The 26286-nt window shown below is 41.0% G+C and overlaps 1 protein-coding gene across 1 annotated transcript in view; it reads left to right on the plus strand.

The window, feature by feature from the left end:
* Positions 1-26286, plus strand: part of eif5b (eukaryotic translation initiation factor 5B) — a 136411-nt gene that overhangs the window by 55127 nt on the left and 54998 nt on the right. The window contains exons 9-16 of the mRNA XM_070873051.1: positions 2732-2806; positions 3081-3385; positions 4433-4540; positions 15459-15569; positions 15717-15784; positions 16909-17050; positions 18335-18466; positions 25472-25654. Coding sequence (XP_070729152.1) covers positions 2732-2806; positions 3081-3385; positions 4433-4540; positions 15459-15569; positions 15717-15784; positions 16909-17050; positions 18335-18466; positions 25472-25654 — 1124 coding nt within the window. The remainder of the gene's footprint in view (positions 1-2731; positions 2807-3080; positions 3386-4432; positions 4541-15458; positions 15570-15716; positions 15785-16908; positions 17051-18334; positions 18467-25471; positions 25655-26286) is intronic.

Here is a 26286-nt window from a genome sequence, read left to right on the forward strand (position 1 = left end):
AAAAACAACATCTACTGCACAACCATCATTAACCCTTTCTGTTACTTCAGTTGCTGCATTATTGCATTAACTTTCATTGTTTGTAGGATATTGGGTTTATCATAGAATCATGGAAAGTTACAGCACAGAAGAAGTTCGTTTCGGCCCATTGTGTTCGCGCCAGTCGACAAAGAGCTATTCAGCCAAATCCCACTTTCCAGCTCTTGTTCCGTAGCCTTGTAGGCTATGACACTTCAAGTGCACATCCAAGTACTTTTTAAAATGTGGTGAGGGTTTCTGCCTCTACCACCCTTTCAGGCAGTGAGTTCCAGACCCCCATTAGAAATTTCCCCTCAAATCCCCTCTAAACCTCCTACCAACTACTTTAAACCTATGCCCCCTGGTTGTTGACCTCTCTGCTCAGGGCAATAGGTCCTTCTTATCCACTCTATCTAGGCCCCTCATAATTTTATACACCTCAATAAGGTCTCCCCTCAGCTTCCTCTGTTCTAAAGAAAACAAACGCAGCCAATTGAATCTTTCCTCATAGCTAAAATTCTTCAGTCCAGGCAATATCCTCATAAATCTTCTCTGTACCCTCCCTAGTGCAATCACATCTTTGCTGTACAGAACTGCACATAATACTGTAGCTGTGGCCTAACTAGTGTTTTGTACAGTTCAAGCATAACCTCCCTGCTCTTGTATTCTATGCCATGGCTAATAAAGGCAAGTATTCCGTATGCCTTCTTAACCACCTTATCTACCTGGCCTGCTACCTTTAGTGATCTGTGGACATGCACTCCAAGGTCCCTTTGTTCCTCTACACTTCTCAGTGTCTTACCATTTAATGTGTAGTCCCTTGCCTTGCTAGCCCTCCCCAAATGCATTACTTCATACTTCTCCAGATTAAATTCCATTTGCCTTTATTCTGCCCACCTGACCAGTTCATTGATATCTTCCTGCAGTCTACAGCTTTCTTATTTATTATCAACCACACCGCCAATTTTTGCATCATCTGCAAACTTTTTAATCATACCCCCCTACATTCAAGTCTAAATCATTGATATATACCACAAAAAGCAAGGGACCTAGAACTGAGCCCTGTGGAACCCCACTGGAAACAGCCTTCCAGTCACAAAAATACCCATCAACCAAATATGCTTTGTTTCCTGCCTCAAAGCCAAATTTGGATCCAACTTGCCACTTTGCCCTGGATCCCATGGGCTCTTACTTTCGTGACCAGTCTGCCATGTAGGCACTTATCAAATGCGTTGCTAAAATCCAAATGCACTACCTGATTGACCTTGTTATCTCCTCAAACAATTCAATTAAGTTAGTCAGACATGACTTTCTCTTAACAAATCCATGCTGCTTGTTCTTGATTGATCTGTGTCTTTCTAAATTAAGGTTTATACTGTCCCTCAGAATTTTTTCCCAATCATTTTCCCACCACAGAGTTTAGGCTGACTGGCCTGTAATTACTCGGTCTATCCCTTTCTCCCTTTTTAAACAAAGATACAACTTTAGCAGTCCTCCAATCCTCTGGCACCACACCTGTAGTCAGAGAGGATTGGAAACTGTTGGTCAGAGCCTCTGCTATTTCCTCTTTTGCTTCTCAACAGCCTGGGATACATTTCGTTCGGGCCTGGGAATTTATCCACTTTCAAAGCTGCGAAAACCTTTACTACTTCCTCTCCTGTTTAATTTCATCTAATATTTCACACTCCTCCTCCCTGATTTCAATGTTTGCATCGCCCCTCTCTTTTATGAAAACAGATGCAAAGTATTTGTTAAGAACCATACCCATATCTTCCACCTCCACACACACATTACTTTTATGGACTCTAATGGCCCTACTCTTTCTTTAGTTATCCGCTTGCTCTTAATGTAATGTCTTAATAAAACATCTTTTGGTTTTCCTTGATTTTACTTGCCAAAATGTTTCACGCTCTCTCTTTGCTTTCCTAATTTCCTTTTTAATTTCACCCCTGCACTTTCTATACTCATCTAGGCTTTCTGCAGTATTACACCCTCGTTATCTGTCATGCGCCTTCCTTTTTTTCTTTATGCTACCCAGTATGCCCCGCTCTCTTTCCCTGCCCGCCGCCCCCCAACCCCCCCACCTCCAGTCGCACGCGCTCTTTCGTCCCCCCGTCGTGCGGGTTCTTTCACCTCCCTGCCCCCGCGCGCGCTCTTTCAACCCCCCCCTGTCGCACGCGCTCTTTCGACACCTGTGGAATTATATCCCAGTCAGAAATGTATGATTTCAGTAATGGGAAGAGGAGAAAACGGGGATTGGAAAATTTTGTCTGCTTGTATGTTTGCCATTTCCTACAACACTTTTGTTTGCCAAACAATTTATTCATCAATGTATTTTGGGAGTTTGTGTGTGTGCAGAAGAGTGAAATGACAGTATTTTAATTTAACTATGATTCCCTGAAGATTTAAAAAAAAATTTATTTGATAGTACAGCTCAAAGGCCTTTCATTATTTACACGAGTAATACTTTTTCATATCTGAAGAAAATATTGCAATGTAATTCCATGTAGGACTTGGACTTTTCATAAATGTATTTACATTTCTAAATTACCAGGCATAATTGTGAAATGTATGTTTTTTTGTGTAACCGTGAATGTCTTGTATTTCTAAGGTGCAAAATCCTACTCAACTAAAACTTCTGATATAGATTGAGACATATTTCTAATTTAAATTTGATTATTTAGAAGTTTATGTTTGAAATCTTGTTTCAAAGTACCTGAAGAAAAAAAGGATGATGCTGATCTTGATGATTGGGAAGCTATGGCAAGTGATCATGAACAAGAAAAAGGTGAGTATCTGCTGCATTTCCCCAACTCAAAGGCTTTAAAATGAATTCAGAGTACAATTATATTCATAATAAATCTGTTATTCTGCAGTGAAAATCTTTTAAACCAGTTCCTTTCTTTCCCTCTCGGAATTTAAACTTGTACATTTAAACAAAATATTTTCCAGAGACCTTTCAGATTATTCTTTCCACCAGTTGTTACGCCTGTATTGTGATACTTTATTTTAGTTAAGACATTTCCTTGGCTAATACTGTTAATTTGAAAAATCTTTGACAGAAGTGAAAACTGTCCACATTGAAGTAAAAGAGGAGGCTGAAGAGGAGGAAGAGGAAGAAGAGAGTGAAGAAGATGGAGCAAGTGAGGAGAGTGAAGATGAGGAGGAGGAGGAGGAGGAGGAAGAGAAGGGTTTTGATGAAACTAGGACAGCATCACAAAAAGTGGGTAAAGAACCTGAAGTGGTAAAGAGTGAGAAAACAAAACCTACAAAAGAATTTAGCTCAGATTCTGAACTTGAATCTGATTCAGATGATGGCCGAACAAAAGAAGAACGCATTTACGATGAAGCAAAGCGACGTATTGAGGTATCACTTCTGCTTAAAAAGAATTCCTGTCTGACCTTCCAATGCCTTGAAAGATATCCATTAGCAGACAAGTCTACAGGGTTAATAATACATTGTTGCATGGAAGTTTTCTGTTGTGGTCTTAATGAAGTCTAGGAAATCTTTACACTCTATCAACTTGGTTATTCATTTTCCAACATTTAAATTACAATTTTACTATACTTTTTCACTTTTGTTTCAAATTTTCTTCAAGTCTTGTCCCCTTCCTCTTAAAGATGGTGATTCTTCCTAGTTTCAGTTCCAGAAGTAATTCATCAGTACCAATTGTTTATCCAGAGACTTGCTTGAATGTGCAACAACTGGTGTTGTCAAAGTAGAGCCTCACTCACTATTTACACTTGCAGTTCTCATAGGAATGGATGATCAGGAATGCTAGCCAGTGGTATAAAAAGCATTTGGAGCTTCTCTGTCTCTCTCCTGGTTGAAATGGGCTAACTCCGCACAAACCAGGAATGGAACCTGGGAACTTCCTTAGGATTCAACACATTACTTTTACCCATTAAGCTATTGGGACAGTCTCTTCCCAGTTTCTTATTTAGTAGCAATAAAAGTACAAGTCAGTAATGATTTTGAAGATGGTCTAATGTAAATACTATACAGGGAAGCTATTTGCTTTGGTGGAAGATTCCATAACTAGGGTATAATAAAATTTAGAAGTGATGTCAGGATCCACACTTTTACACAAGGGATAATGGAAAACTGGAACTTTTTCTCTTTTCTCCCCCCCCCCCCCCAACAAATGGATGCTGGATCAATTGAAATTTTTAAGACCGATTGATTTACTTTTGTTGCACAAGGACTATGGAGCAAAGGCAGGTAAATGGAGCTGAGTTCAAGATCAGCCATGATCTAATAGAATGGCAGGACAGGCTAGAGGAGCATAATAGCCTACACCTATTCCTACGTTCCTATAGTTGATTTTAATGTGAAATTGTGTTTTCATATGCAAAACTTGGACTTACTGGTTATGTTGATTGCTTTCTGTTTTGAAAATGTGTGCTTTCTCAGAAACGCAGAGCAGAAAACATCTTGAATATAAACACCGAAAAACTACGAGCACCAGTTATTTGTGTTCTCGGACATGTTGACACAGGGAAAACCAAAATTTTGGACAAGGTATGTAAAATGGATCCTGCAAGTGTTTGCAGAATTGACAATGAATAAGTGAACCTCAAATTTGAGTAGAATGTCTGAATGTGTTGATCTCCATTGGCACTGCACACTGAGTCAAGACAAAGTGTTGTGTTCAGGTAAAGCGGGGTTAGATGGTGATTGGATAATTGGACCAGACTCTCAGAAGTAATTCAGTTCCCATTTTAAAGTCATACATTCTGTCTTTAGTCTGATACAGTAGTTTTAAAAATTATTGTTAATAGTTAAATGTGAAAAATTGCAGCAATTTGAGAAGTGGAGAAATTGGTTACAGTGTAAGAGTTTCTCTGTGATGATTGCAGGGTTAATTACAGTGTGATAAGTGTCAGCTGTGGTTTAGTGGGTAGCACCTTCACCTCTTGAGTCAGAAGGTTGTGGGTTCAAGTCCCACTCCAGCGACTTGAGCACAAAAATCTAGACTGACACTCCAGTGCAGTACTGCGAGTGTGCTACACTGTTAGAGGTGCCGCTCTCTCGGGGGGAACGTAAAAGTGAAGAGCAGGGGAGTTATCCCTGGTTTCCTGGCCAATGTTAATCCCTCAATCAACATCACTAAAACAGATTATATGGTCATTATCACATTGCTGTTTGTGGGAGCTTTCTGTGCAATTTGGTTGCCATGTTTCCTGCACTTCAAAAGTACTTTATTGGCTGTAAAGCACTTTGCGATACATAAGAACATAAGAATTAGGAACAGGAGTACGCCATCTAACCCCTTGAGCCTGCTTCGCCATTCAACAAGATCATGGCTGATCTGGCCATGGACTCAGCTCCACTTACCCGCCCGCTCCCCATAACCCTTAATTCCCTTATTGGTTAAAAATCTATCTATCTGTGATTTGAATACATTCAATGAGCTAGCCTCAACTGCTTCCTTGGGCAGAGAATTCCACAGATTCACAACCCTCTGGGAGAAGAAATTTCTTCTCAACTCGGTTTTAAATTGGCTCCCCCGTATTTTGAGGCTGTGCCCCCTAGTTCTAATCTCCCCGACCAGTGGAAACAACCTCTCTGCCTCTATCTTGTCTATCCCTTTCATTATTTTAAATGTTTCTATCAGATCACTCCTCATCCTTCTGAACTCCAACGAGTAAATACTCAGTCTACTCAATCTATCATCATAAGGTAACCCCCTCATCTCCAGTATCAGCCTAGTGAATCGTCTCTGTACCCCTTCCAAAGCTAGTATATCCTTCCTTAAGTAAGGTGACCAAAACTGCACGCAGTACTCCAGGTGCGGCCTCACCAATACCCTGTATAATTGCAGCAGGACCTCCCTGCTTTTGTACTCCATCCCTCTCGCAATGAAGGCCAACATTCCATTCGCCTTCCTGATTACCTGCTGCACCTGCAAACTAACTTTTTGGGATTCATGCACAAGGACCCCCAGGTCCCTCTGCACCGCAGCATGTTGTAATTTCTCCCCATTCAAATAATATTCCCTTTTACTGTTTTTTTTTCCAAGGTGGATGACCTCACATTTTCCGACATTGTATTCCATCTGCCAAACCTTAGCCCATTCGCTTAACCTATCTAAATCTCTTTGAAGCCTCTCTGTGTCCTCTACACAACCCGCTTTCCCACTAATCTTTGTGTCATCTGCAAATTTTGTTACACTACACTCTTTCCCCTCTTCCAGGTCATCTATGTACATTGTAAACAGTTGTGGTCCCAGCACCGATCACCAATTTCCAACCCGAAAAGGACCCATTTATCCCGACTCTGCTTTCTGTTAGCCAGCCAATTCTCGAACCATGCTAATACATTTCCTCTGACTCCGCGTACCTTTATCTTCTGCAGTAACCTTTTGTGTGGCACCTTATCGAATGTCTTTTGGAAATCTAAATACACCACATCCATCGGTACACCTCTATCCACCATGCTCGTTATAACCTCAAAGAATTCCAGTAAATTAGTTAAACATGATTTCCCCTTCATGAATCCATGTTGCGTCTGCTTGATTACACTATTCCTATCTAGATGTCCCGCTATTTTTTCCTTAATGATAGCTTCAAGCTTTTTCCCCACTACAGATGTTAAACTAACCGGCCTATAGTTACCTGCCTTTTGTCTGCCCCCTTTTTTTAAACAGAGGCGTTACATTAGCTGCTTTCCAATCCGCTGGTACCTCCCCAGAGTCCAGAGAATTTTGGTAGATTAAAACGAATGCACCTGCTATAACTTCCGCCATCTCTTTTAATACCCTGGGATGCATTTCATCAGGACCAGGGGACTTGTCTACCTTGAGTCCCATTAGCCTGTCCAGCACTACCCCCCCCCCCCCCCCTAGTGATAGTGATTGTCTCAAGGTCCTCCCTTCCCACATTCCTGTGACCAGAAATTTTTGGCATGGTTTTTGTGTCTTCCACTGTGAAGACTGAAGCAAAATAATTGTTTAAGGTCTCGGCCATTTCCACATTTCCCATTATTAAATCACCCTTCTCATCTTCTAAGGGACCAACATTTACTTTAGTCACTCTCTTCCGTTTTATATATCGGTAAAAGCTTTTACTATCTGTTTTTATGTTTTGCGCAAGTTTACTTTCGTAATCTATCTTTCCTTTCTTTATTGCTTTCTTAGTCATTCTTTGCTGTCGTTTAAAATTTTCCCAATCTTCTATTTTCCCACTAACGTTGGCCACCTTATACGCATTGGTTTTTAATTTGATACTCTCCTTTATTTCCTTGGTTATCCACGGCTGGTTATCCCTTCTCTTACCGCCCTTCTTTTTCACTGGTATCTGGTCATCGTGAAAGACGCTATATAAATGCAAGTCTTTTTAACTTTACATAGGCAGTTTCTATTATAAATATGGACAAAAGAATTTATAATAAATTTGACACAGGAAGTGTGTCCAAACGTAAAACCATCGCCTTGCTCATGGAAAAAATAATATGTCTTTTAGCAGTGCTTGTTCTATTGGGCTGAGAGGGTACAGCACCATCTCTGAAGCAAGTAAGAACAACAGATACTGTCGTTACACAATTACCCATTGGTTTCAATGTTCTATAGCATGACTGTCTTAAAATCCTTAAATTGGTATCTATCTGTCTATTTTGTAGTGTTGCATATGGAGAGTCAGAAAATACACTGAACACCTCTATCAATTCACCCCTTAATCTGCTCTGTTCGAACAAAAACATTTTCTAAAGTCTTTCTTCATATTTGCATCTCCTCATACCAGGCATCATCCTAGTGAATCTGCCTATGCTCTCTGTTGCCATAAATCTTTCCTATAGTGTGGAGCCCTAAATTGCACACATTGCTTCTCCTGTGGTCTGAGGAATGAAGTGGGAAAGTGGAGCATGCTTCAGTGGGAGAGCATCTGGAAAACAGTGCTCATAGTATCCTGAGGTTTAGAGTAGTTATGGAAAAGGAAAAGAAATGGTCAAGATACTCACCTGGAAGTGCACTCATTTCAGTGAGGTTGAAAATGGATAAGGCACAGATGGGTTACAAACAACGATCGGCAGGTAAAACAGTATATGAGCAATGTGGGAGGCTTTGAAAGAGGACATGGTTCAGGTACACACTAACCTCATTCCCATGAGGGAGAAAGGAAGGCCATCCAAAGCTAGAGCTCCCTGGATGACTAAAGATATTGAAATTAAAATGAAACAAAAAGGGAGGCTTATGATAAATATCAGGTTCATAATACAATAGAGAATCAAGCAGAATACAGATAATGTAAAGGAGAACCGAAAAAGGAAATGAGGGACAAAAAGAGTATATGAGAAAAGATTAGCAGGCAACATAAAAAGGACTATTAAAGCATTTTATAAACGCATAGAGTAAAAGAATAGTCAAATGAAGGCTGGGGCTGATTATAGACCAAACAAGAGATCTTGTGACAGCAGTGTATGTCTGAAGTACTTAATGAATCTGTCTTAACGAAAGAAGAGGTTGCTGCCAATGTTACTACAGTTCTATAGGGCCTTGGTGAGGCCACACCTGGAGTATTGTGTACAGTTTTGGTCTCCTAACTTGAGGAAGGACGTTCTTGCTATTGAGGGAGTGCAGCGAAGACTCACCAGACTGATTACCGGGATGGTGAGACTGACCTATCAAGAAAGACTGGATCAACTGGGCTTGTATTCACTGGAGTTCAGAAGAATGAGAGGGGACCTCATAGAAACGTTTAAAATTCTGACAGGTTTGGACACGTTGGATGCAGGAAGAATGTTCCCAATGTTGGGGAAGTCCAGAACCAGGGGTCACAGTCTAAGGATAAGGGGTAAGCCATTTAGGACTGAGATGAGGAGGAACTTCTTCACCCAGAGAGTGGTGAACCTGTGGAATTCTCTACCACGGAAAGTAGTTGAGGCCAATTCACTAAATATATTCAAAAGGGAGTTAGATGAAATCCTTACTACTCGGGGATCAAGGGGTATGGCGAGAAAGCAGGAAGGGGGAACTGAAGTTTCATGTTCAGCCATGAACTCATTGAATGGCGGTGCAGGCTAGAAGGGCTGAATGGCCTGCTCCTGCACCTATTTTCTATGTTTCTATGTTAACAGCAAAGGAGGAGGTGTAGAGGAACTGAACGTGCATAGTGAAAAGTCGACAGTTAGGGTCAGGAAACTGGAATTCATTAAAGTGGCAGAGGGAATCAGCAGAATCATCGATGCAGGTGGATAGGGGCTGGGCAAGAGAAGAAGAAATCGAGTTGAAATGAGGGAATACATAGGGTTATGTAGGAGATACGGCACAAAAACAGGTCATTCGGCGGAACCAGGCCATGCCGATGTTTATGCTCCACTTGAGCTTCCATGTCTTTCCTCATTTAAATCTATCAGCGTAACCTTTTTTTCTCTTCTCCCTCTTATGCTTGTCCAGCCTCCCCTTAAATGCATCTATACTATTTGCTTCAACCACTCCTTGTGATAGCGAGTTCCACATTCTCATCACTCTTTGGGTAAAGAAGTTTGTTCTGAATTCCCTACTGGATTTCTTGGTGATTCTCTTATATTGATGGCCTCTAGTTATGCTCTTCCCCACAAGTGGAAACATTCTCTCTCTATCCACCCTATCAAAACCTTAATTTTAAAGATCTTTGTTAGGTCACCCCATAGCCTTTTTTCAAGAGAAAAGTGACCCAGCCTGTTCATCCTTTCCTGATATGTATACCCTCATTTCTGGTATCATCCTTGTAAATCTTCTCTGCACCCTCTCCAGTGCCTCTATATCCTTTTTATAATATGACAGCTAGAACTACACGCAGTGCTCTGTGTCTTCTAACCAAGGTTCGATACAGGTTTAGCATAATTTCCCTAATTTTCAATTCTCTCCCTCTAGAAATAAACCCTAGTACTTGGTTTGCTTTTTTAAATGCCTTGCTAACCTGTGGTGTAACTTTGTGATTTGTGTATTTGTACTCCAAGATCCCTTTCTTCCTCTACCCCACCTCACTATTCTTCCTACCAAAATGTACTACCTACAGCAACAACTTTGTATTTATATAGCGCCTGTAATGTAGTGAAACATCCCAAGGCACTTCACAGGAGAATTATGTGATTAAAAATTTGACACCAAGCCGCATAAGTAGAAATTAGCGCAGGTGACCAAAAGCTTGGTCAAAGGGGTAGGTTTTAAGAAGCGTCTTGAAGGAGGAGGAGGAGAGGTTTAGGCAGAGAGTTCCAGAGGTTCAGGCCTATGCAACAGAAGGCACTGCCACCAATGTTTGAGCGATTACAATCAGAAATGCTCAGGAGGGCAGAATTAGAGGAGCACAGACATCTCAGGAGTTTGTGGGGCTGGAGGAGATTACAGAGATAGGGAGGGGCAAGGCCGTGAAGGGATTTGAAAATAAGGATGAGAATTTTGAAATCGAGGCATTGCTTAACCGGAAGCCAATGTAGGTCAACGAGCACAGGGGTGATGGGTGAGTGGGATTTGGTGCGAGTTAGGACATGGGCAGCCAAGCTTTGGATCACCTCTAGTTTACATAGGATAGAATGTGGGAGGCCAGCCAGGAGTGCATTGGAATAGTCAAGTCTAGAGGTAACAAAGGCATGGATGAAGGCTTCAGCAGCGGATGAGCGGAGACGGGGGCGTTGCAGAGGTGCAAATAAGGCAGTCTTAATTATGCTACTTCACATTTATCTGTGTTGAACTTCATTTGCTAATTGCCCATTCTGCAAGTTAATTAATGTTCTCCTGTAATTTGTTGCAGTCCTCCTCCGTATTGACTATACACCCCCCCCCCCAAATTTGGTGTCATCTGCAAATTTATAAATTGTGTTTTTAATTCCAAAGTCTAAATCGTTCATGTAAATTGTGAACAGCATTGGTCCCAGCATTGACCCTTGTGAAACACCACTACCCATCTTCTGCTACAGTGAATAGCTACCCTTTATTACCACTCTCTGCTTTCTATCTTGAAACCAGCTAGCAATCCATTCTGCTACTTGTTCCCTGACTCCACATTCTCTGATCTTATTCGTTAGTCTATTATGCTGTACCTTATCAAAGGCCTTTTGAAAATCTAGATAAATTACATCTAATGCATTACCATTGTCTACTTTCTCTGTTGTCTTTTCAGAAAATTCATTAAGGTTGGTCAAGCAAGATTTTCCCTTTTGAAATCCATGCTGACTATTCATTATTATACTTTTCATTTCTAGATGTTCTTCTATTCTCTCCTTTAGTCGTGATCCCATTATTTTTCCTATTGCTGATGAGCTGACTGGTCTATAATTCCCTGGACATGTTCTATCCCCCTTTTTAAATATAGGTATTGCATTAGCTATCTGCCAGTCCTCTGGCACTACACCATTTTCTAACGAATGATTAAATATGTGTAGTAATGCCTCTGCTATCTCTTCCTTAAATTCTTTTAAAATGTGTGGGTGCAATCCATCCAGACTAGGGGTTTTATCCTGAGTTTGATTGGTTTATTTAATATATCCCCTTTTTTATTTTAAATGCACTTGTCTCATTATGCATCTCATCCTCCAATGTTATATCTACCTGTTCGATCTCCCTGGCAAATACCGAAGCAAAATAATGATTTTAATATTTTTGCCTACTCCCTATCATTATCTGTGGTATTGTCCTGTCTATCCCTTAATGGCCCTATTCCCAACACAACCTTCCTTTTTTATTAATGTGCCTTTAAATATTTTACTATTTGGTTTTATGTTCCTTGATAATTCAATTTCATAGTTCTTCTTTGCCTTCCTAATTTTTTTAGTTCACTCCTAGTCTTCGTATTCTCTCATCATGCACTCGTCTGCTATCTATGTAATTAATGTATGCCTCTTTGCTTACCCTCAATTGTTGCCTTATGTCTTTGTTCATCCATTGAGTCTCATTTGTGTTTAGTTTTTTCTTTCCTTTTAGCGGAATATATTTTTCCTGCACTCTGTTGAACACCGTTTAAATTGTTTCCCATTGTTGTTCTACATCGTTGTTTGCCAACATTGTTGCCCATTTTATCTTCCCAAGTTCGATTCTCAGCCCCTCAAAATCAGCATTTCTCCAATCTATTAATCTGGTTTTCGTCTTACTTATGTCCTTCTCTATTACCACCTTAAAACGTATTATATTATGGTCACTGTTGCCTGGGTTCATTGAAATAGGTTCAGTGGAGCAAGAGCTGAAACGGTAAGTCTATCGGGACAGTCCTCTTTGTGGATCTTGGGGAGGAGTTACAAGTGGGCTGTGTAGTTGGGGGACTATAAGGTTGGAGGCTTTGGGGGAGATGGTTTGGGGAAGGGGTTTAGTCAATGGAATGGTAGAGAATTGGTATTCAGCCTTCACAAGATTAGAGGTGTTTCGCTATACAGTAGCAGCGTCTTCCTTGTCAGCAGGTTTGATAATGATGTCGGGGTTAGAACTGGAGAATGGAGTTCGACAAATTCAGAGATAGATTTGAGTAAGTGAAGGGAGCGCAGAAACTGCGCAGCTGATATCACGCCGGCAGTTCTCAATGAAAATATGGAGTTTGTTCCCTTCTAACTAGTTTTTAATTCAATTTACTATCCTCTCTAATTTCATATCCTTGAACCTCCAAGTATCCTGTGTGGTATCTTGCGATCAAAGGTTTTATGAACGTCTTTGTATACCACATCTGCATTTTCCTAATCTGCCATATTCATCACTGCCTCAAAGAACTGTTAGCAGAATTGTTGGGCACGATCTTCCTTTCTAAAATCTGTGCTGGCTGCTTCTAATTTTCTCTTCAGCTAGATATTTATTAATTGTACCTTTTTAATTAAAGATTTCAAAATGTTCCCTACTGCAGATGGTAAACTAATTCGCCAGTAATTACCAAGGTTAGCTCTATGTCCCTTTTTTTAATAAAGGTGTGTTACATTGGCCACATTCCAGTCCTCTGGCACACATGCACTCTCAATACAATCCTGATGGGCTCAAGTTTCGGACGCCCACCAGAACGGAGAGGCACATCGGAGAGGCCCGCCTAATTTATAGAACAAAAATTGCGCCGAATACTTATCTCGCAATTCTCCAATAGCTGTAGGCCCATTTCCACCACGGCACGGTGCAGCGGGAGCTGCTGGGGGCGGAACTACAGCCCGGCTTCATTGTTGTTTTCTCTCTTCCCCCCCCCCCCCCCCCCCCCCCACCCCGTTCTTCTTCTCCTCCCCAACCCCCCCCCCCCCCCGTTTCTCTTCCTCCCTCCCCCGTTCTTCTCTTTTCCCCCCCCCCTCCACCGTTCTCTCTTTTTCTCCCCCCCCCATCCACCGTTCTCTCTTTTCCCCCCCCTCCACTGTTCTCTCTTTTCCCCCCCCCCGTTCTTCTCTCTTTTCCCCCCCCCCCCCTACCCTGTTCTTCTCTCTTCCCCCCCCCCCCACCCCGTTCTTCTCCTCTGATTTCTAAGTGTAGGCAAGGTTTTTCTGAGCGTACAAAAATCTGCACTTATCCATTCTAAGTTAGTTTGGAGTAAGTTTTCGCTGCCTAAACTTGCAAAATAGGTGTAAGTGGCTGGACACGCTCCTTTTTGGAAAAGAAATCTGTTCTAAAATGGAACTATTCTAACTCACTAGAACTGAAGCAAACTATGCTGAGAATTGCAATTTCTAGGATGCTCCATTCTAAACTAGTTGCTCCAAAAAAATAGGAGCATCTCAGACCGAAACTTGAGCCCATAGGGGGGAAGTTTAACTTTAAAAAAGCAGATGGCTTGGGGACATAGGGGTAGTTAAAGTGTTAAAAATCATAATCATGACCTGACCCTTCCAGTGCTGCTCTTTCGTCCCCAGATCTTCTTGCCGCTCCTGCAACCCCCTCTGATCTTCTTGCCGCTCCTGACCCAACCCCTCGATCTTCTCCCAGCAGTCAACAGCTTGAACTTCTCCGGCATGACTCCCATGCGATCCCTCCTTCACTCCTCTGTGTGGACTAGTGCCGCAGGCCTACCCGTTTTGAGCCTGTCGGCCTCTCAGTCCGGCTGGCTGTGGGTGGGAAACAGGTTTCCCATGTAATTCAGGCTCTGCCATTAAAGTCCGCAAGGCCTGCGGAAACCTGTTTTCCTGGATTTCCTGACCGCTTTGGAGATCCGCCCCCAACCTGCCTTCCTGTTAAAACTCAGACCATAATTTCTGCTACTTCCCCCATTTAATTCCTGATCCTTCGGTGTATCTTATTGACACCTGACATTTTGTTGTTCTTTAACTTAACCAACTTCCCTAATACGTTATTTATGGTAATATCTCTCGAGCTTGCTTTTAATCAATTCAGAATTTACCTCCTTCACAGTACAGTATCCCTCTTATTTGAAAACACTCATGTGAAGTATTTGTTACCTACTGCAAATTTCCACTCATCATCTACTAGATCACTAAAATCCCCTCGGAGTCTCCCCCAATGCGTTTAACACTTTATATGATGAGCAACATGTCCCAGTTGGAGTTGGGTATCTGATATTCAGCAGTAGTAGGTAAGGGGAGTGGAGATTAGCTTTGAAGGTGATCCTGTACTTAGCCAGCATTGGTAGCACTGGGGAATGGTCCTGGCTTTGGCAGCCCTGGGGGTTGGTGTTGGGATGTTTAGCATCACTGTGGTGGGGCTACTCTGGTTTGGCAGCATGGCGATATCCTTTGCTCTGTCATCACGGGAGGGGGAACCTGTGGTTAGACAGAATTTGGTTTGGCTGTGTCTTTTTGTCTTCTCACTCTTCTGTCTTTTTCTTCTCTTTCGCACTCTGTCACTCGCATTCTAGGCCTGCCGCTTGCTTGGCCTCGCTGCCGCTCGCGCTCTCCCCTCTCTGGCACTTGCTTTCTCTCTCTCTCTTTACAGAATATAATAAGTGCACCAACTAACACAGCTGTGTAATCTGTAATATGAATTTTTTTTTCATTGATTTTTTTTTGTCTTGCACATGTAAGAACAACCAAATAGATTTTGTTAGCCTGCTTCTATCTTGGTCTGTATTGTTTAGTTAGCATAAATGTTATTGTTGCATCCAGAGAAATTGTACAATTTTCATTCTTGGACTCTTAAGCTAACAGCTGCTATTTTGGACCAAAATGTCCAGTCCAAGCACAAGCTTTTGGACGAGTCTGAGGCTTTGAAATAAAATCTTAAATGAAGGTATGAAAAGACACGAAGACAATTCAGTCGGTAAATTTAATTGTTATTGTAAAATATGTAATTTGGGGATTTTTTTCCCCATTATTTTGTTTATAACCTTTTTTTGGACATTGGCAATTTCAGTTACTGAGAAAGAAAATGATAGCCTAAAATTTTTGAAAAGGTGTTTTCAATCGCACGATTGGTTCATCAATGCACATTGATGGTGAAATGTTGACCTATTCACTGGGGTATTTTCATGAAGTGCATGCTTATGCAAAATTTTTAATGAGACACGTAGATGTATATCATCTTTTTGTGTATGTTATCTGATTTTGTTGCGCACAGCTCCGTCATACTCATGTACAGGATGGTGAAGCAGGTGGTATAACCCAGCAGATCGGTGCAACCAATGTCCCTCTGGAAACCATCAAGGAGCAAACTAAGATGGTGAAAAATGTAAGTGTATAAAAGATGAACAAGTTGGAATCGATTTCCTTTGTAGTATTTATGAAAATAGTTATGTATGTAATCTTCAATTTATCTTTAATTGAATATTCATAAAGCAATATTAAAAATAAGCACTCTTTGATAACTCTGTTTTAGTTTGAGAAAGATGACATTAAAATACCAGGAATGCTGATCATTGATACGCCAGGTCACGAATCCTTCAGGTAAATATTTTTGTTCTTTTAGTATTGGTGGTTGATCTTAATTACTTTCATGTGATGAAAGTAACGCAAACATTGACCCAGACTGAGGAAGGGGTGTATGCATTTCAAAACTGTAGCATTTTTCTGAGTGCATTTATGTTTGGAGCAAGAAGGGGCAGAAATTCCAACTGAACCTAGTAACACTGAACACAAACATAGATTCTGTATTAAACAATTACGTTTTTAAAAAAATCTAATGTTCCAGCAATGTTGCATGCTAACTAGTATTTATTTTGGTATACAATGCAGCCGAATGTTAACTAGGCTAAATTTACATAAATCTTTGCAATGAAACCTGTTCAGTTGAACCATTCACAAGAAAAATGTAACAACTGAATTAGAGCTATACCCTCTGCTCTTTTCATAAATAGCTCTTCATTAAACTGTTTTTTTTAAAAAAAACTATTACCCTGTTCTTCTTCCTCACAAGCTAAAGGTAAGTTGTGGCAAGCTGTCAATATTTTACTGATATGATAAAAGTTCAGTACTTATGTCAAATTAAGTTGAAATCTTATGGTGTAGTCTAACATTGGCAAGAATATGATCCATATTATGATACTTGGGCTGATTGCTAAACTGCAGCTCTTCAGTTATGCCCTATAAAATCTCATCTCCATTCTTCCTGGTAAGATTAATTTGCATTGCACAGTTCAACCACTGATCTTCTGGCTCATGTTTGTACCATGCTCTTTCTGAATATTCATCTGCACTATTCTGTAGGTTTCCCATCTTTGGGGAGCAGTTATAATTGGGATGAAGAGTTCAATACCTGTGAATGTTTCACACAAGTGCTGTATATCTAATAACTGACTTATTTTAGTGTGTCGTGAACATTTTGGTTAAATACATTTTTTTCTGTACTTGCCACTGGAGTTTATGTTCATTCCTCCAGTTTCACTGTCTATACATTTGATTAACATCGTAATCCTCTAATGATCTCGCCTTTCCAGTATGCCAATGATCGTCAACCCTTCAAATTCATTTAACAAACAATATTGTATCTATTGTGTTGCAAGCTTCAATCTCTTAAATTGGAGATATCTATATTGAAGACATTTTTATTCTGCTATTTTTTCCCTTTGCAGTAACTTAAGAAATAGAGGAAGTTCCCTCTGTGATATTGCCATCCTTGTGGTTGATATCATGCATGGATTGGAGCCGCAGACGATAGAATCCATTAACTTACTAAAAACAAAAAAATGCCCCTTTATCGTTGCACTTAATAAGGTGAGTAATGGTTTTAATTTAAGCAACATTGCAAGGTCAGGGTACTGCTTTTATGAATGAGTTGTAAAGAGAAATGAGATTAAATATTAATTTCAGCTTACAATTAAAATTTTGTACCATATCCGATTTCTGTCTATTTCATCTCATTGAATGAATGGAAAGATGAAATTAGCAGGGAAGGCAAAATTTCCATTTCATTAAAATCTCATCCTTATTTTCAAATCCCTTTACAACCTTGCCATTCCCATCAATGTAACCTCCTCTACTAGCCCTATACCTCTCCGAGATTTCTGAGCTTCTCCAATTCTGGCCTCTTGCGCATCCCCGATTTTCATTGCTCCACCATTGGCGGCTGAGCTTTTCGATGGAATCTAAACTTGTTGGTTTGTTTTTATTCAAAGTTCACTTTTTAAATCTTCAGCCAAATGTGCAGAGAACTGGAAATACCATATTGTCAAGCTTCATGCAAAGCAGAAAGGTTTACTGTGATGGTAAAAGGTACATTTCTGCCTGTGTTGGCTTTTTAAGTTTGCCTGTTTGATCATACTTCTGACCCAATGGATACACCTGAAAATGAATTGTTTTATAGTTGTGCATTTTTCACATATTTGGGGAGTTTACTTACTAATGCATTTTAGTAAATTCCAGTAAGAAATACCACCAATCTTTTAGATCTTTGACAACCAGGCTTTCATTCCATTGTAGGCTGTCTTCTCATTAACTAGAATTTATACAAGTCGCCCATCACATTAGTACATCCACAAACTGTTCAGGGAGTGGAAGTGACATGAAAGTGAACCTATTTTGTCCGTTGCTGCACCATATTTTGTGTGTGCTCAGAGGTCATTTTGCAGCTGAGTGACAACTCAGCACACCCATGTGTGGATATCTAATATCTAACCATAGCAGGATATCACTGCATCTCAAATTTAAAACCAAATTATTTTTTTGGCTGGTTGGTGAATCAGTGCGATATGTGTGCGTACTAGGTCCGTGTAGCAGAGCAGGTTTCCAGTTGTCTTGGATAACCCTTGCCTCTGTCAAGCCCATGTGGTGGCTGGTGTGTAACGGCCACCACACGTTAAAAAAATCCACGCACAGGCATCTTCCACCCTTCAGGATGTAGTTCAGGACCTTGAATATTAGGTCCTTTCTTTTTTGGCATTTCGAGGGACTGCCTATGATGGTGATGGTACTAATAGCATTAAATATAGGCATGTTGCTCTATTGTGATTGAATAAGTACTTCATTTCTGCAAACCTCTTTCTTTTTCTTTTACTTCAGATTGACAGGTTGTATGATTGGAAGAAAAGTCCAGATACTGATGTGGTTACCACGTTAAAGAAGCAGAAGAAGAACACCAAAGATGAATTTGATGAAAGAGCCAAATCCACTATTGTGGAATTTGCACAACAGGTTCTGTGACTTTCTCTGTTGTGCATCTTTTTTTAAAGAAAGTCTGGAATAAAAAAGATTTCAGTTTCATGCTTTTTGAAACTTAAGAATTTGTTTTCACAAGAGTTGATGCTTTCAGTTCCTCGAATCATAGAACAATAGCAGCGCAGAAGGGGACTTTTGGCCCATCGTGCATGTGCCGGCTGTTGGGAAGAGCTATCCAATTAAACTCTCCCCCAACAGCACTAGCAGATGTGACTCCAGGATGGTATGTTGCCTCCCTGGTGCCAGGGTCAAGGATGTCACTGAACGGTTGCAGGAAATCCTGAGGGGGGAGGGTGAACAGCCAGAGGTCGTGGTCCATTTTGGTACCACTGACAAGTTGAAAGAGGGATGAGGTCCTGCAGGCAGATTTTAGGTAGCTAGAAGGGAGATTAAAAAGCAGGAGCTCAAAGGTAGTAATCTCTAGATTACTCCTGGTGCCACGTGCTAGTGAGTACAGAAATAGAAGGATAAAGCAGATGAATTCGTGGCTGGAGAGATGGTGCAGGAAGGAGGGCTTTTGATTCCTGAGGCATTGGGACCATTTCAGGGGGGAGGTGGGACCTGTACAAGCCGGACAGGTTACACCTCAACAGAGCCGGGACCAATATCCTTGCTGGGGGTGGGGTTTGCTCGTGCCGTTACGGAGGGTTTAAACTAGCTTGGCAGGGGGATGGGAACCTGAGTAGATTCAGAAGAGAGCAAAGCTGAAATTGGAAAGCAGAAAATTAGAATGTGAATTTGGAAGGCAGAGGAAACAAAGGCTAGAAAATGGACAACAAGGGAGTTTGGTAGTGCTAAATGGTATATACTTCAATGCAAGGAGTCTAAGGAATAAGGCAGATGAGCTGAGAGCACAGATAGACACTTAGGAGTATGGTATTATAGCTATTACTGAGACATGGCAGGAATGGCAGCTCAACATTCCTGGTTACAGGGTTTTCAGATGGGATAGAGAGGTGGATAAAAAAAAGTGAGGGTCGTAGTGTTGATTTAAAAAAACAATTACAGCTGTGAGGAGGGATGATATATTAGATGGATCATCAAGTGAGGCCATATGGGTTGAGTTGAAAAAATTGGCGATGACACTGCTGGGAGTGCACTATAGACCCCCAAAAGTCAGAGGGTGATAAAAGAGCAAATATGTAGGCAAATTTCTGAGGTGCAAAAACGATAGGGCAGTAATAGCGGATTTCAACGACCCTAATATTAACTAGAATAGAATTAGTGTGAAGGGTATAGAGGGTGCAGAATTCCTAAAATGCATTCAGGGGAACTTTTTTTTAAGCCAGTATGCCGCAAGGCCAACAAGGGAAGGGACGGTTCTGGACTTAGTTTTAGTGAAAGAAGCTGGGCAGGTGGAAGGGGTATCCGTGGGAGAGCATTTTGGTGCTAGTGATAATTCCGTTAGATTTAGGGTAGTTATGGAAAAGGACAAAGATAGACCAAGAATAAAAATTCTCAATTGGGGGAAAGTTAATTTTACTCAGCTGAGATGTGATCTAGCCAAAGTGGACTGGAAACAGTTACTTGAAGGTAAATTAGTGGGAGGCATTCAGGGAGACGATCGTGAGGGTTCACAGCAAGTATGTTTCCTTAAAGAAAAAGAGTGGGACTAACAAATCTAGAGTCCCCTTAGGATAAAGTAAAAAGAGAGGCTTATGACCGATATCGAGGGCTCTATGCTACAGAAAGCCTGGAGGAGTATAGAAAGTGCAGGGGTGAAATTAAAATGGAAATTAGGAAAGCAAAGAGAGCATGAAAAAAAATTGGCAGGTAAAATCAAGGAAAACCCAAAGATGTTTTAGAAATACATTAAGAGCAAGAGGATAAATAAAGAAAGAGTAGTGCCTATTAGAGACCATGAAGGTAATAAGAACATAAGAACATAAGAGCATAAGAAATAGGAACAGGCATAGGCAATACGGCCCCTCGAGCCTGCTCCGCCATTCAATAAGATCATGGCTGATCTGATCATGGACTCAGCTCCACTTCCCCGCCCGCTCCCCATAACCCCTTATCCCCTTATCATTTAAGAAACTGTTTATTTCTGCCTTAAATTTATTCAATGTCCCAGCTTCCACAGCTCTCTGAGGCAGCAAATTCCACAGATTTACAACCCTCATCGAAGAAATTTCTCCTCATCTCTGTTTTAAATGGGTGGCCCCTTATTCTAAGATCATGCGCTCTAGTTCTAGTCTCCCCCCATCAGTGGAAACATCCTCTCTGCATCCACCTTGTCAAGCCCCCTCATAATCTTATACGTTTCGATAAGATCACCTCTCTGAATTCCAATGAGTAGAGGCCCAACCTACTCAAACCTTTCCTCGTAAGTCAACCCCCTCATCCCCGGAATCAATCTAGTGAACCTTCTCTGAACTGCCTCCTTTTGTCAATATGGAAACCAAAACTGTATGCAGTATTCCAGGTGTGGCATCACCAATACCTTATATAGCTGTAGCAAGACTTCCCTGCTTTTATACTCCATCCCCTTTGCAATAAAGGCCAAGATACCAATTGCTTTCCTGATCACTTGCTGTACCTGCATACTATCCTTTTGTGTTTCATGCACAAGTACCCCTAGGTCCCTCTGTACTGTGGCACTTTGCAATCTTTCTCCATTTAAATAATAACTTGCTCTTTGATTTTTTTTCTGCCGAAGTGCATGACCTAACACTTTCCGACATTATACTCCATCTGCCAAATTTTTGCCCACGTAGCCTGTCTATATCCTTTTGCAGATTTTTTTTGTGTCCTCCTCACACATTGCTTTTCCTCCCGTCTTTGTATCGTCAGCAACCTTGGCTACGTTACACTCAGTCCCTTCTTCCAAGTCATTAATGTAGGTTGGGGTCCCAGCACTGATCCCTGTGGCACCCCACTAGTTACTGATTGCCAACGAGAGAATGAACCATTTACCCCGACACTCTGTTCTCAGTTAGCAAATCCTCTATCCATGCTAATATATTACCCCCAACCCCATGAACTTTTATCTTGTGCTGTAACCTTTTATGAGTCACCTTGTCAAATGCTTTCTGGAAGTCCAAATACACCACATTCACTGGTTCCCCTTTATCCACCCTGTTTGTTACATCCTCAAAGAATTCCAGCAAATTTGTCAAACATGACTTTCCCCTTCATAAATCCATGCTGACTTTGCCTGACCGAATTTTGCTTTTCCAAATGTCCTGCTTTAATAATGGACTCTTAACATTTTCCCAACCACAGATGTTAGGCTAACTGGTCTATAGTTTCCTGCTTTTTGTTTGTCTCCTTTTTTAAATAGGGGCATTACATTTACAATTTTCCAATCTGCTGGGACCTTCCCAGAATCCAGGGAATTTTAAAATTACAACCAATGCATCCACCATCCCTGCCGCTACGTCTCAAGATCCGAGGATGCAAGCCATCAGGTCCAGGGGATTTATCCGCCTTTAGTCCCATTATCTTACTGAGTACCACCTCCTTAGTGATTGTGTTGAGTTCCTCTTTCTCCCCCCCCCCCCCCATAGCCCCTTGACTATCCACTGTTAGAATATTGTTAGTGTCCTCTACCGTAAAGACTGATGCAAAATATTTGTTCAGAGTTTCTGCCATCTCCATGTTCCCCATTACTAATTCCCCGATCTCGTCCTCTGAGACCAACGTTTACTTTAGCCACTCTTTTCCTTTTTATATATTTTTTTTGAGAGTTGTGAAATATCTCCTTAAATGTACATCACTGTTCATCAACCGTCCTACACTTGAATCTATTTTCCCAGGCCACTTTACCTAACACTTTCATAGTCTCCTTTATTTAAGCTTTTTGCGGAGGCAGAAGACGTGAGTAAGGTTCTTAATGAACATGCGCGTCTGTTTTCACAAAAGAGAAGGGCGATGCAGACATTGCAATCAGAGCGGAGGTGTGTGAAATATCAGATGAAATAAACATAGAGAGGAAGTATTAAGAGATTTAGCAGCATTGAATTTGGATAAATCCCCAGGCCCAGATGAAATTTATCTCAGGCTATTAAGAGAAGCAAAAGAGGAAATTGCAGAGACTCTGACCATCATTTTACATCCTCTCTGGCTACAGGTGTAGTGCTAGAGGACTAGAGGACTGCTGATGTTGTACCTTTGCTTAAAAAGGGACAAAGGGATAGACTGAGTAATTACAGGCCAGTCAGCCTAACTTTGGTGATGGAAAAACGATTGGAAAAAATTCTGAGGGACAGGATAAATCTTTTAGAAAGACAGGGATAATCAAGGACAGTCAGCATGGATTTGTTAAGGGAAGGTCATGTCTGACTAACTTGATTGAATTTTTTGAGGAGGTAACAAGGAGGGTCGATGAGGGTAGTGCGTTTGATGTAGTGTATATGGATTTTAGCAAAGCTTTTGAAAAGGTCCCAAATGGCAGACTGGTCATGAAAGTAAAAGCCCATGGGATCCAGGGTAAAGTGGCAAGTTAGATCCAGGAATTGGCTCAGAGACAGGAAGCAAAGGGTAATGGTTGATGGGTGTTTTTGTGACTGGAAAGCTGTTTCCAGTGGGGTTCCGCAGGACTCAGAACTCAGTCCCTTGCTTTTTGTGGTATATATCAATGATTTAGACTTGAATGTAGAGGATATGATTGAAAAGTTTGCAGATGATACAAAAATTGGCTGTGTGGTTGGTAATGGAGAAGAAAGCTGTAGACTGCAGGAAGATATCAATGAACTGGTCAAATGGGCAGAACAGTGGCAAATGACATTTAATCTGGAAAAGTGCGAGGTAATGCATTTGGGGAGGGTTAACATGACAAGGGAATACACATTAAATAGTAGGACACGGAGAAGTGTAGAGGAACAAAGGGACCTTGGAATGCATGTCAACAGATCCCTGAAGGTAGCAGGCCATGTAGATATGGTTGTTAAGAAAGCATATGGAATAATTGCCTTTATTAGCCGATGCATAGAATACAAGAACAGGGAGGTTATGCTTGAACTGTATAAAACACTAGTTAGGCCATAGCTCGAGTACTGCATGCAGTTCTGTACAGCAAAGATGTGATTGTACTAGAGAGGGTACTGAGGAGATTTACGAGGATATTGCCTGTACTGAAGAATTTTAGCTATGAGGAAAGATTCAATAGACTGTGTTTGTTTTGTTTGGAATAGAGACGGCTGAGGGGAGAACTTATTGAGGTGTATAAAATTATGAGGGGCCTAGATAGAGTGGCGAGGAATTACCTATTTCCCTTAGAGAGGTCAACAACAAGGGGGCATAGATTTAAAGTAATTGTTAAGAGGTTTTAGATGGAAATTGAGGGGAAATATTTTCAGAGGGTGGTTGGTGTCTGGAACCTACTGCCTGAAAGAGTGATAGAGGCAGAAACTCTCATCGCATTTAAAAAGAACTTGAATATTGACTTGAAGTGCCATAACATACAGAGCTATGGACCAAGAACTAGAAAGAGGGATTAGCTGGATAGTTCTCTTTCAGCCAGCACGGACACGATGGGCTGAAATGGTCTCCTTCCGTGCGATAAATTGTTATGATTCTATGAATTAATCCCATCCTCCTGCTCTTTCCCCATAGCCCTATGAATTTCTTCCCTTCAAGTATTGATCCAATTCTCTCTTAAATGTTATGATTGATCTGCCACCACCACCCTTTCAGGCAATGCATTGAAGATTACAACAACTTGCTGTGGTTTTTAAAAAAAAATTCCTTATGTCACCACTGGTTGTTTTGCCAAAAACCTTAAATCTGTGTTCTCTGGTTACTGACCCTTCTGCCACTGGGAACAGTTTCTCTGTATTTACTCTATCAAACCAATTCATGATTTTGAACACCTCTGTCAAATCTCCTCTTAACCTTTTCTGCTTTAAGGAGTACAACCCCAGCTTCTTCAGTCTCTCCACATAACTGAAGTCCCTCATCCCTGGTGCCATCTCTTCTGCAGCCTTTCGTCCTTCCTAAAGTGTAGTGCCCAAAATTGAACACAGTATTCCTGCTGAGGCCCAACCAGTGTTTTATAAAGGTTTCGCATAACTTCCTTGCTTTTGTACACTCTTCCTCGATTTAATAAAGCCATAGATCCTCTGGGTTTTTTTTAAACAGCCTTCTCAACTTGTCCTGCCACCTTCAAATATTTTTATGTACATACATCCCCCAGGTCCCTCCGTTCCTGTGCACCCTTTAAAATTGTACCATTTATTTCATATTGCCTCTCCTCATTCTCCCTACAAAAATGTATCACTTCACACTTCTCTACATTAAATTTCATCTGCCATGTGTCTGCCCATTTCACCTATGTCCTGAAGTTTATTGCTATCCTCCTCACTGTTTACTACATTTGAGTTTCGCATCATCTGCAAACTTTGACATTATACCCTGAAATCCCAAGTACAGGTCGTTAATATATTATCAAAAAGAGCAGGGGTCTTAATACTGATCCCTGGGGACACCACTGAAAAACAATCATTCACCAAAAGAACTAGCATATCCTTCAACTCGGTGAACAATGCAGAGAGGATATTGCCACTCATAGGGGAAACTAGAACTAGGGGACATAGTCTCAGAATAAGGGGCCGCCCATTTAAAACTGAAATGAGGAGGAATTTCTTCTTTGAGGGTTGTAAATCTATGGAATTCTCTGCCCCAGAGAGCTGTGGAGGCTGGGTCATTGAATATATTTAAAGCGGAGGTAGACAGATTTTTGAGCAATAAGGGAGTAAATGGTTATGGGGAAGCCGGCAGGGAAGTGGAGCGGAGTCCATGATCAGATCAGCCATGATCTTATTAAATGGCAGAGCAGTATCGAGGGGCCAGGTGGCCTACTCCTGCTCCTATTTCTTATCTTATGAGAACGCCATTAATATTTAAATAATGTTTGATTTTCATCCGTGTGCCAACTTGAATTAATTTACTGTAGTTGTTAGGAATGATTCTATTCCTAAACTATTTTATAAGGTATATATTTGTGAATTGCTAATGGATACCATTCATCGCATTTTTTAGGGTCTGAATGCTGCATTATTCTTTGAGAATAAGGATCCGCGTACATTTGTGTCATTGATACCTACATCAGCTCACTCTGGAGATGGTATGGGAAATCTTATTGCACTGCTGGTGGAACTGACCCAGACCATGCTTGCTAAGAGACTCGCATATTCTCTGGAACTAAGAGCTCAAGTTATGGAGGTATGCATTCAAGATCTACTGTAAACTTAGATAAATAATCTCCAGTAATTTACAGTACAGCCTTGAAAATATTGTGTAGTAATATATTTCTAAATTTAGCTTTTGCGGTAAATGTTAAGTCAGAAAAAATATTGTATTTAACAAAGCACAGCCCTTCCTTTGCTGGCTTACTTGTTGGAGGTGAAGCTGCAGACAGCTCTCTGGTACCTTGATGCACTGGCTATTCATCATCTGTGAGCCAAGAAAATGAGTGATAACAGACGACTGACTTTGTGACATCACAACCAAACATGATCCTCATCTCGCATTATCTCTATCTGCAAATGTATTGACATTTTACAGCAGGGGTCACTGGGTAGCAAACACGAGTAGAAACCCTGTTGCTCCCATCCTTCCCTTTGCTAGTTTAGAGATATTGAGATGATTGGTAGAGTTTCCCTCATTCCCTAGCTAAGCCACCATCGACCAGCGATCTGTTCTGTATGGCATGGTAACACACACACTAGGCCTTTAGGAGAACTCTGGGCTAACCCTTTTATTTACATTTTTAAAAAATGAGCAGCAAAGTGAAGGGATGATTTTCAACAACTGTCAGCCTTGGCTCAGTCGTAGCATTGTTACCCCTGTCAGAA

This window comes from Pristiophorus japonicus, unplaced genomic scaffold (assembly GCF_044704955.1).
Source record: "Pristiophorus japonicus isolate sPriJap1 unplaced genomic scaffold, sPriJap1.hap1 HAP1_SCAFFOLD_409, whole genome shotgun sequence".
NCBI classification, from domain to species: domain Eukaryota; kingdom Metazoa; phylum Chordata; class Chondrichthyes; family Pristiophoridae; genus Pristiophorus; species Pristiophorus japonicus.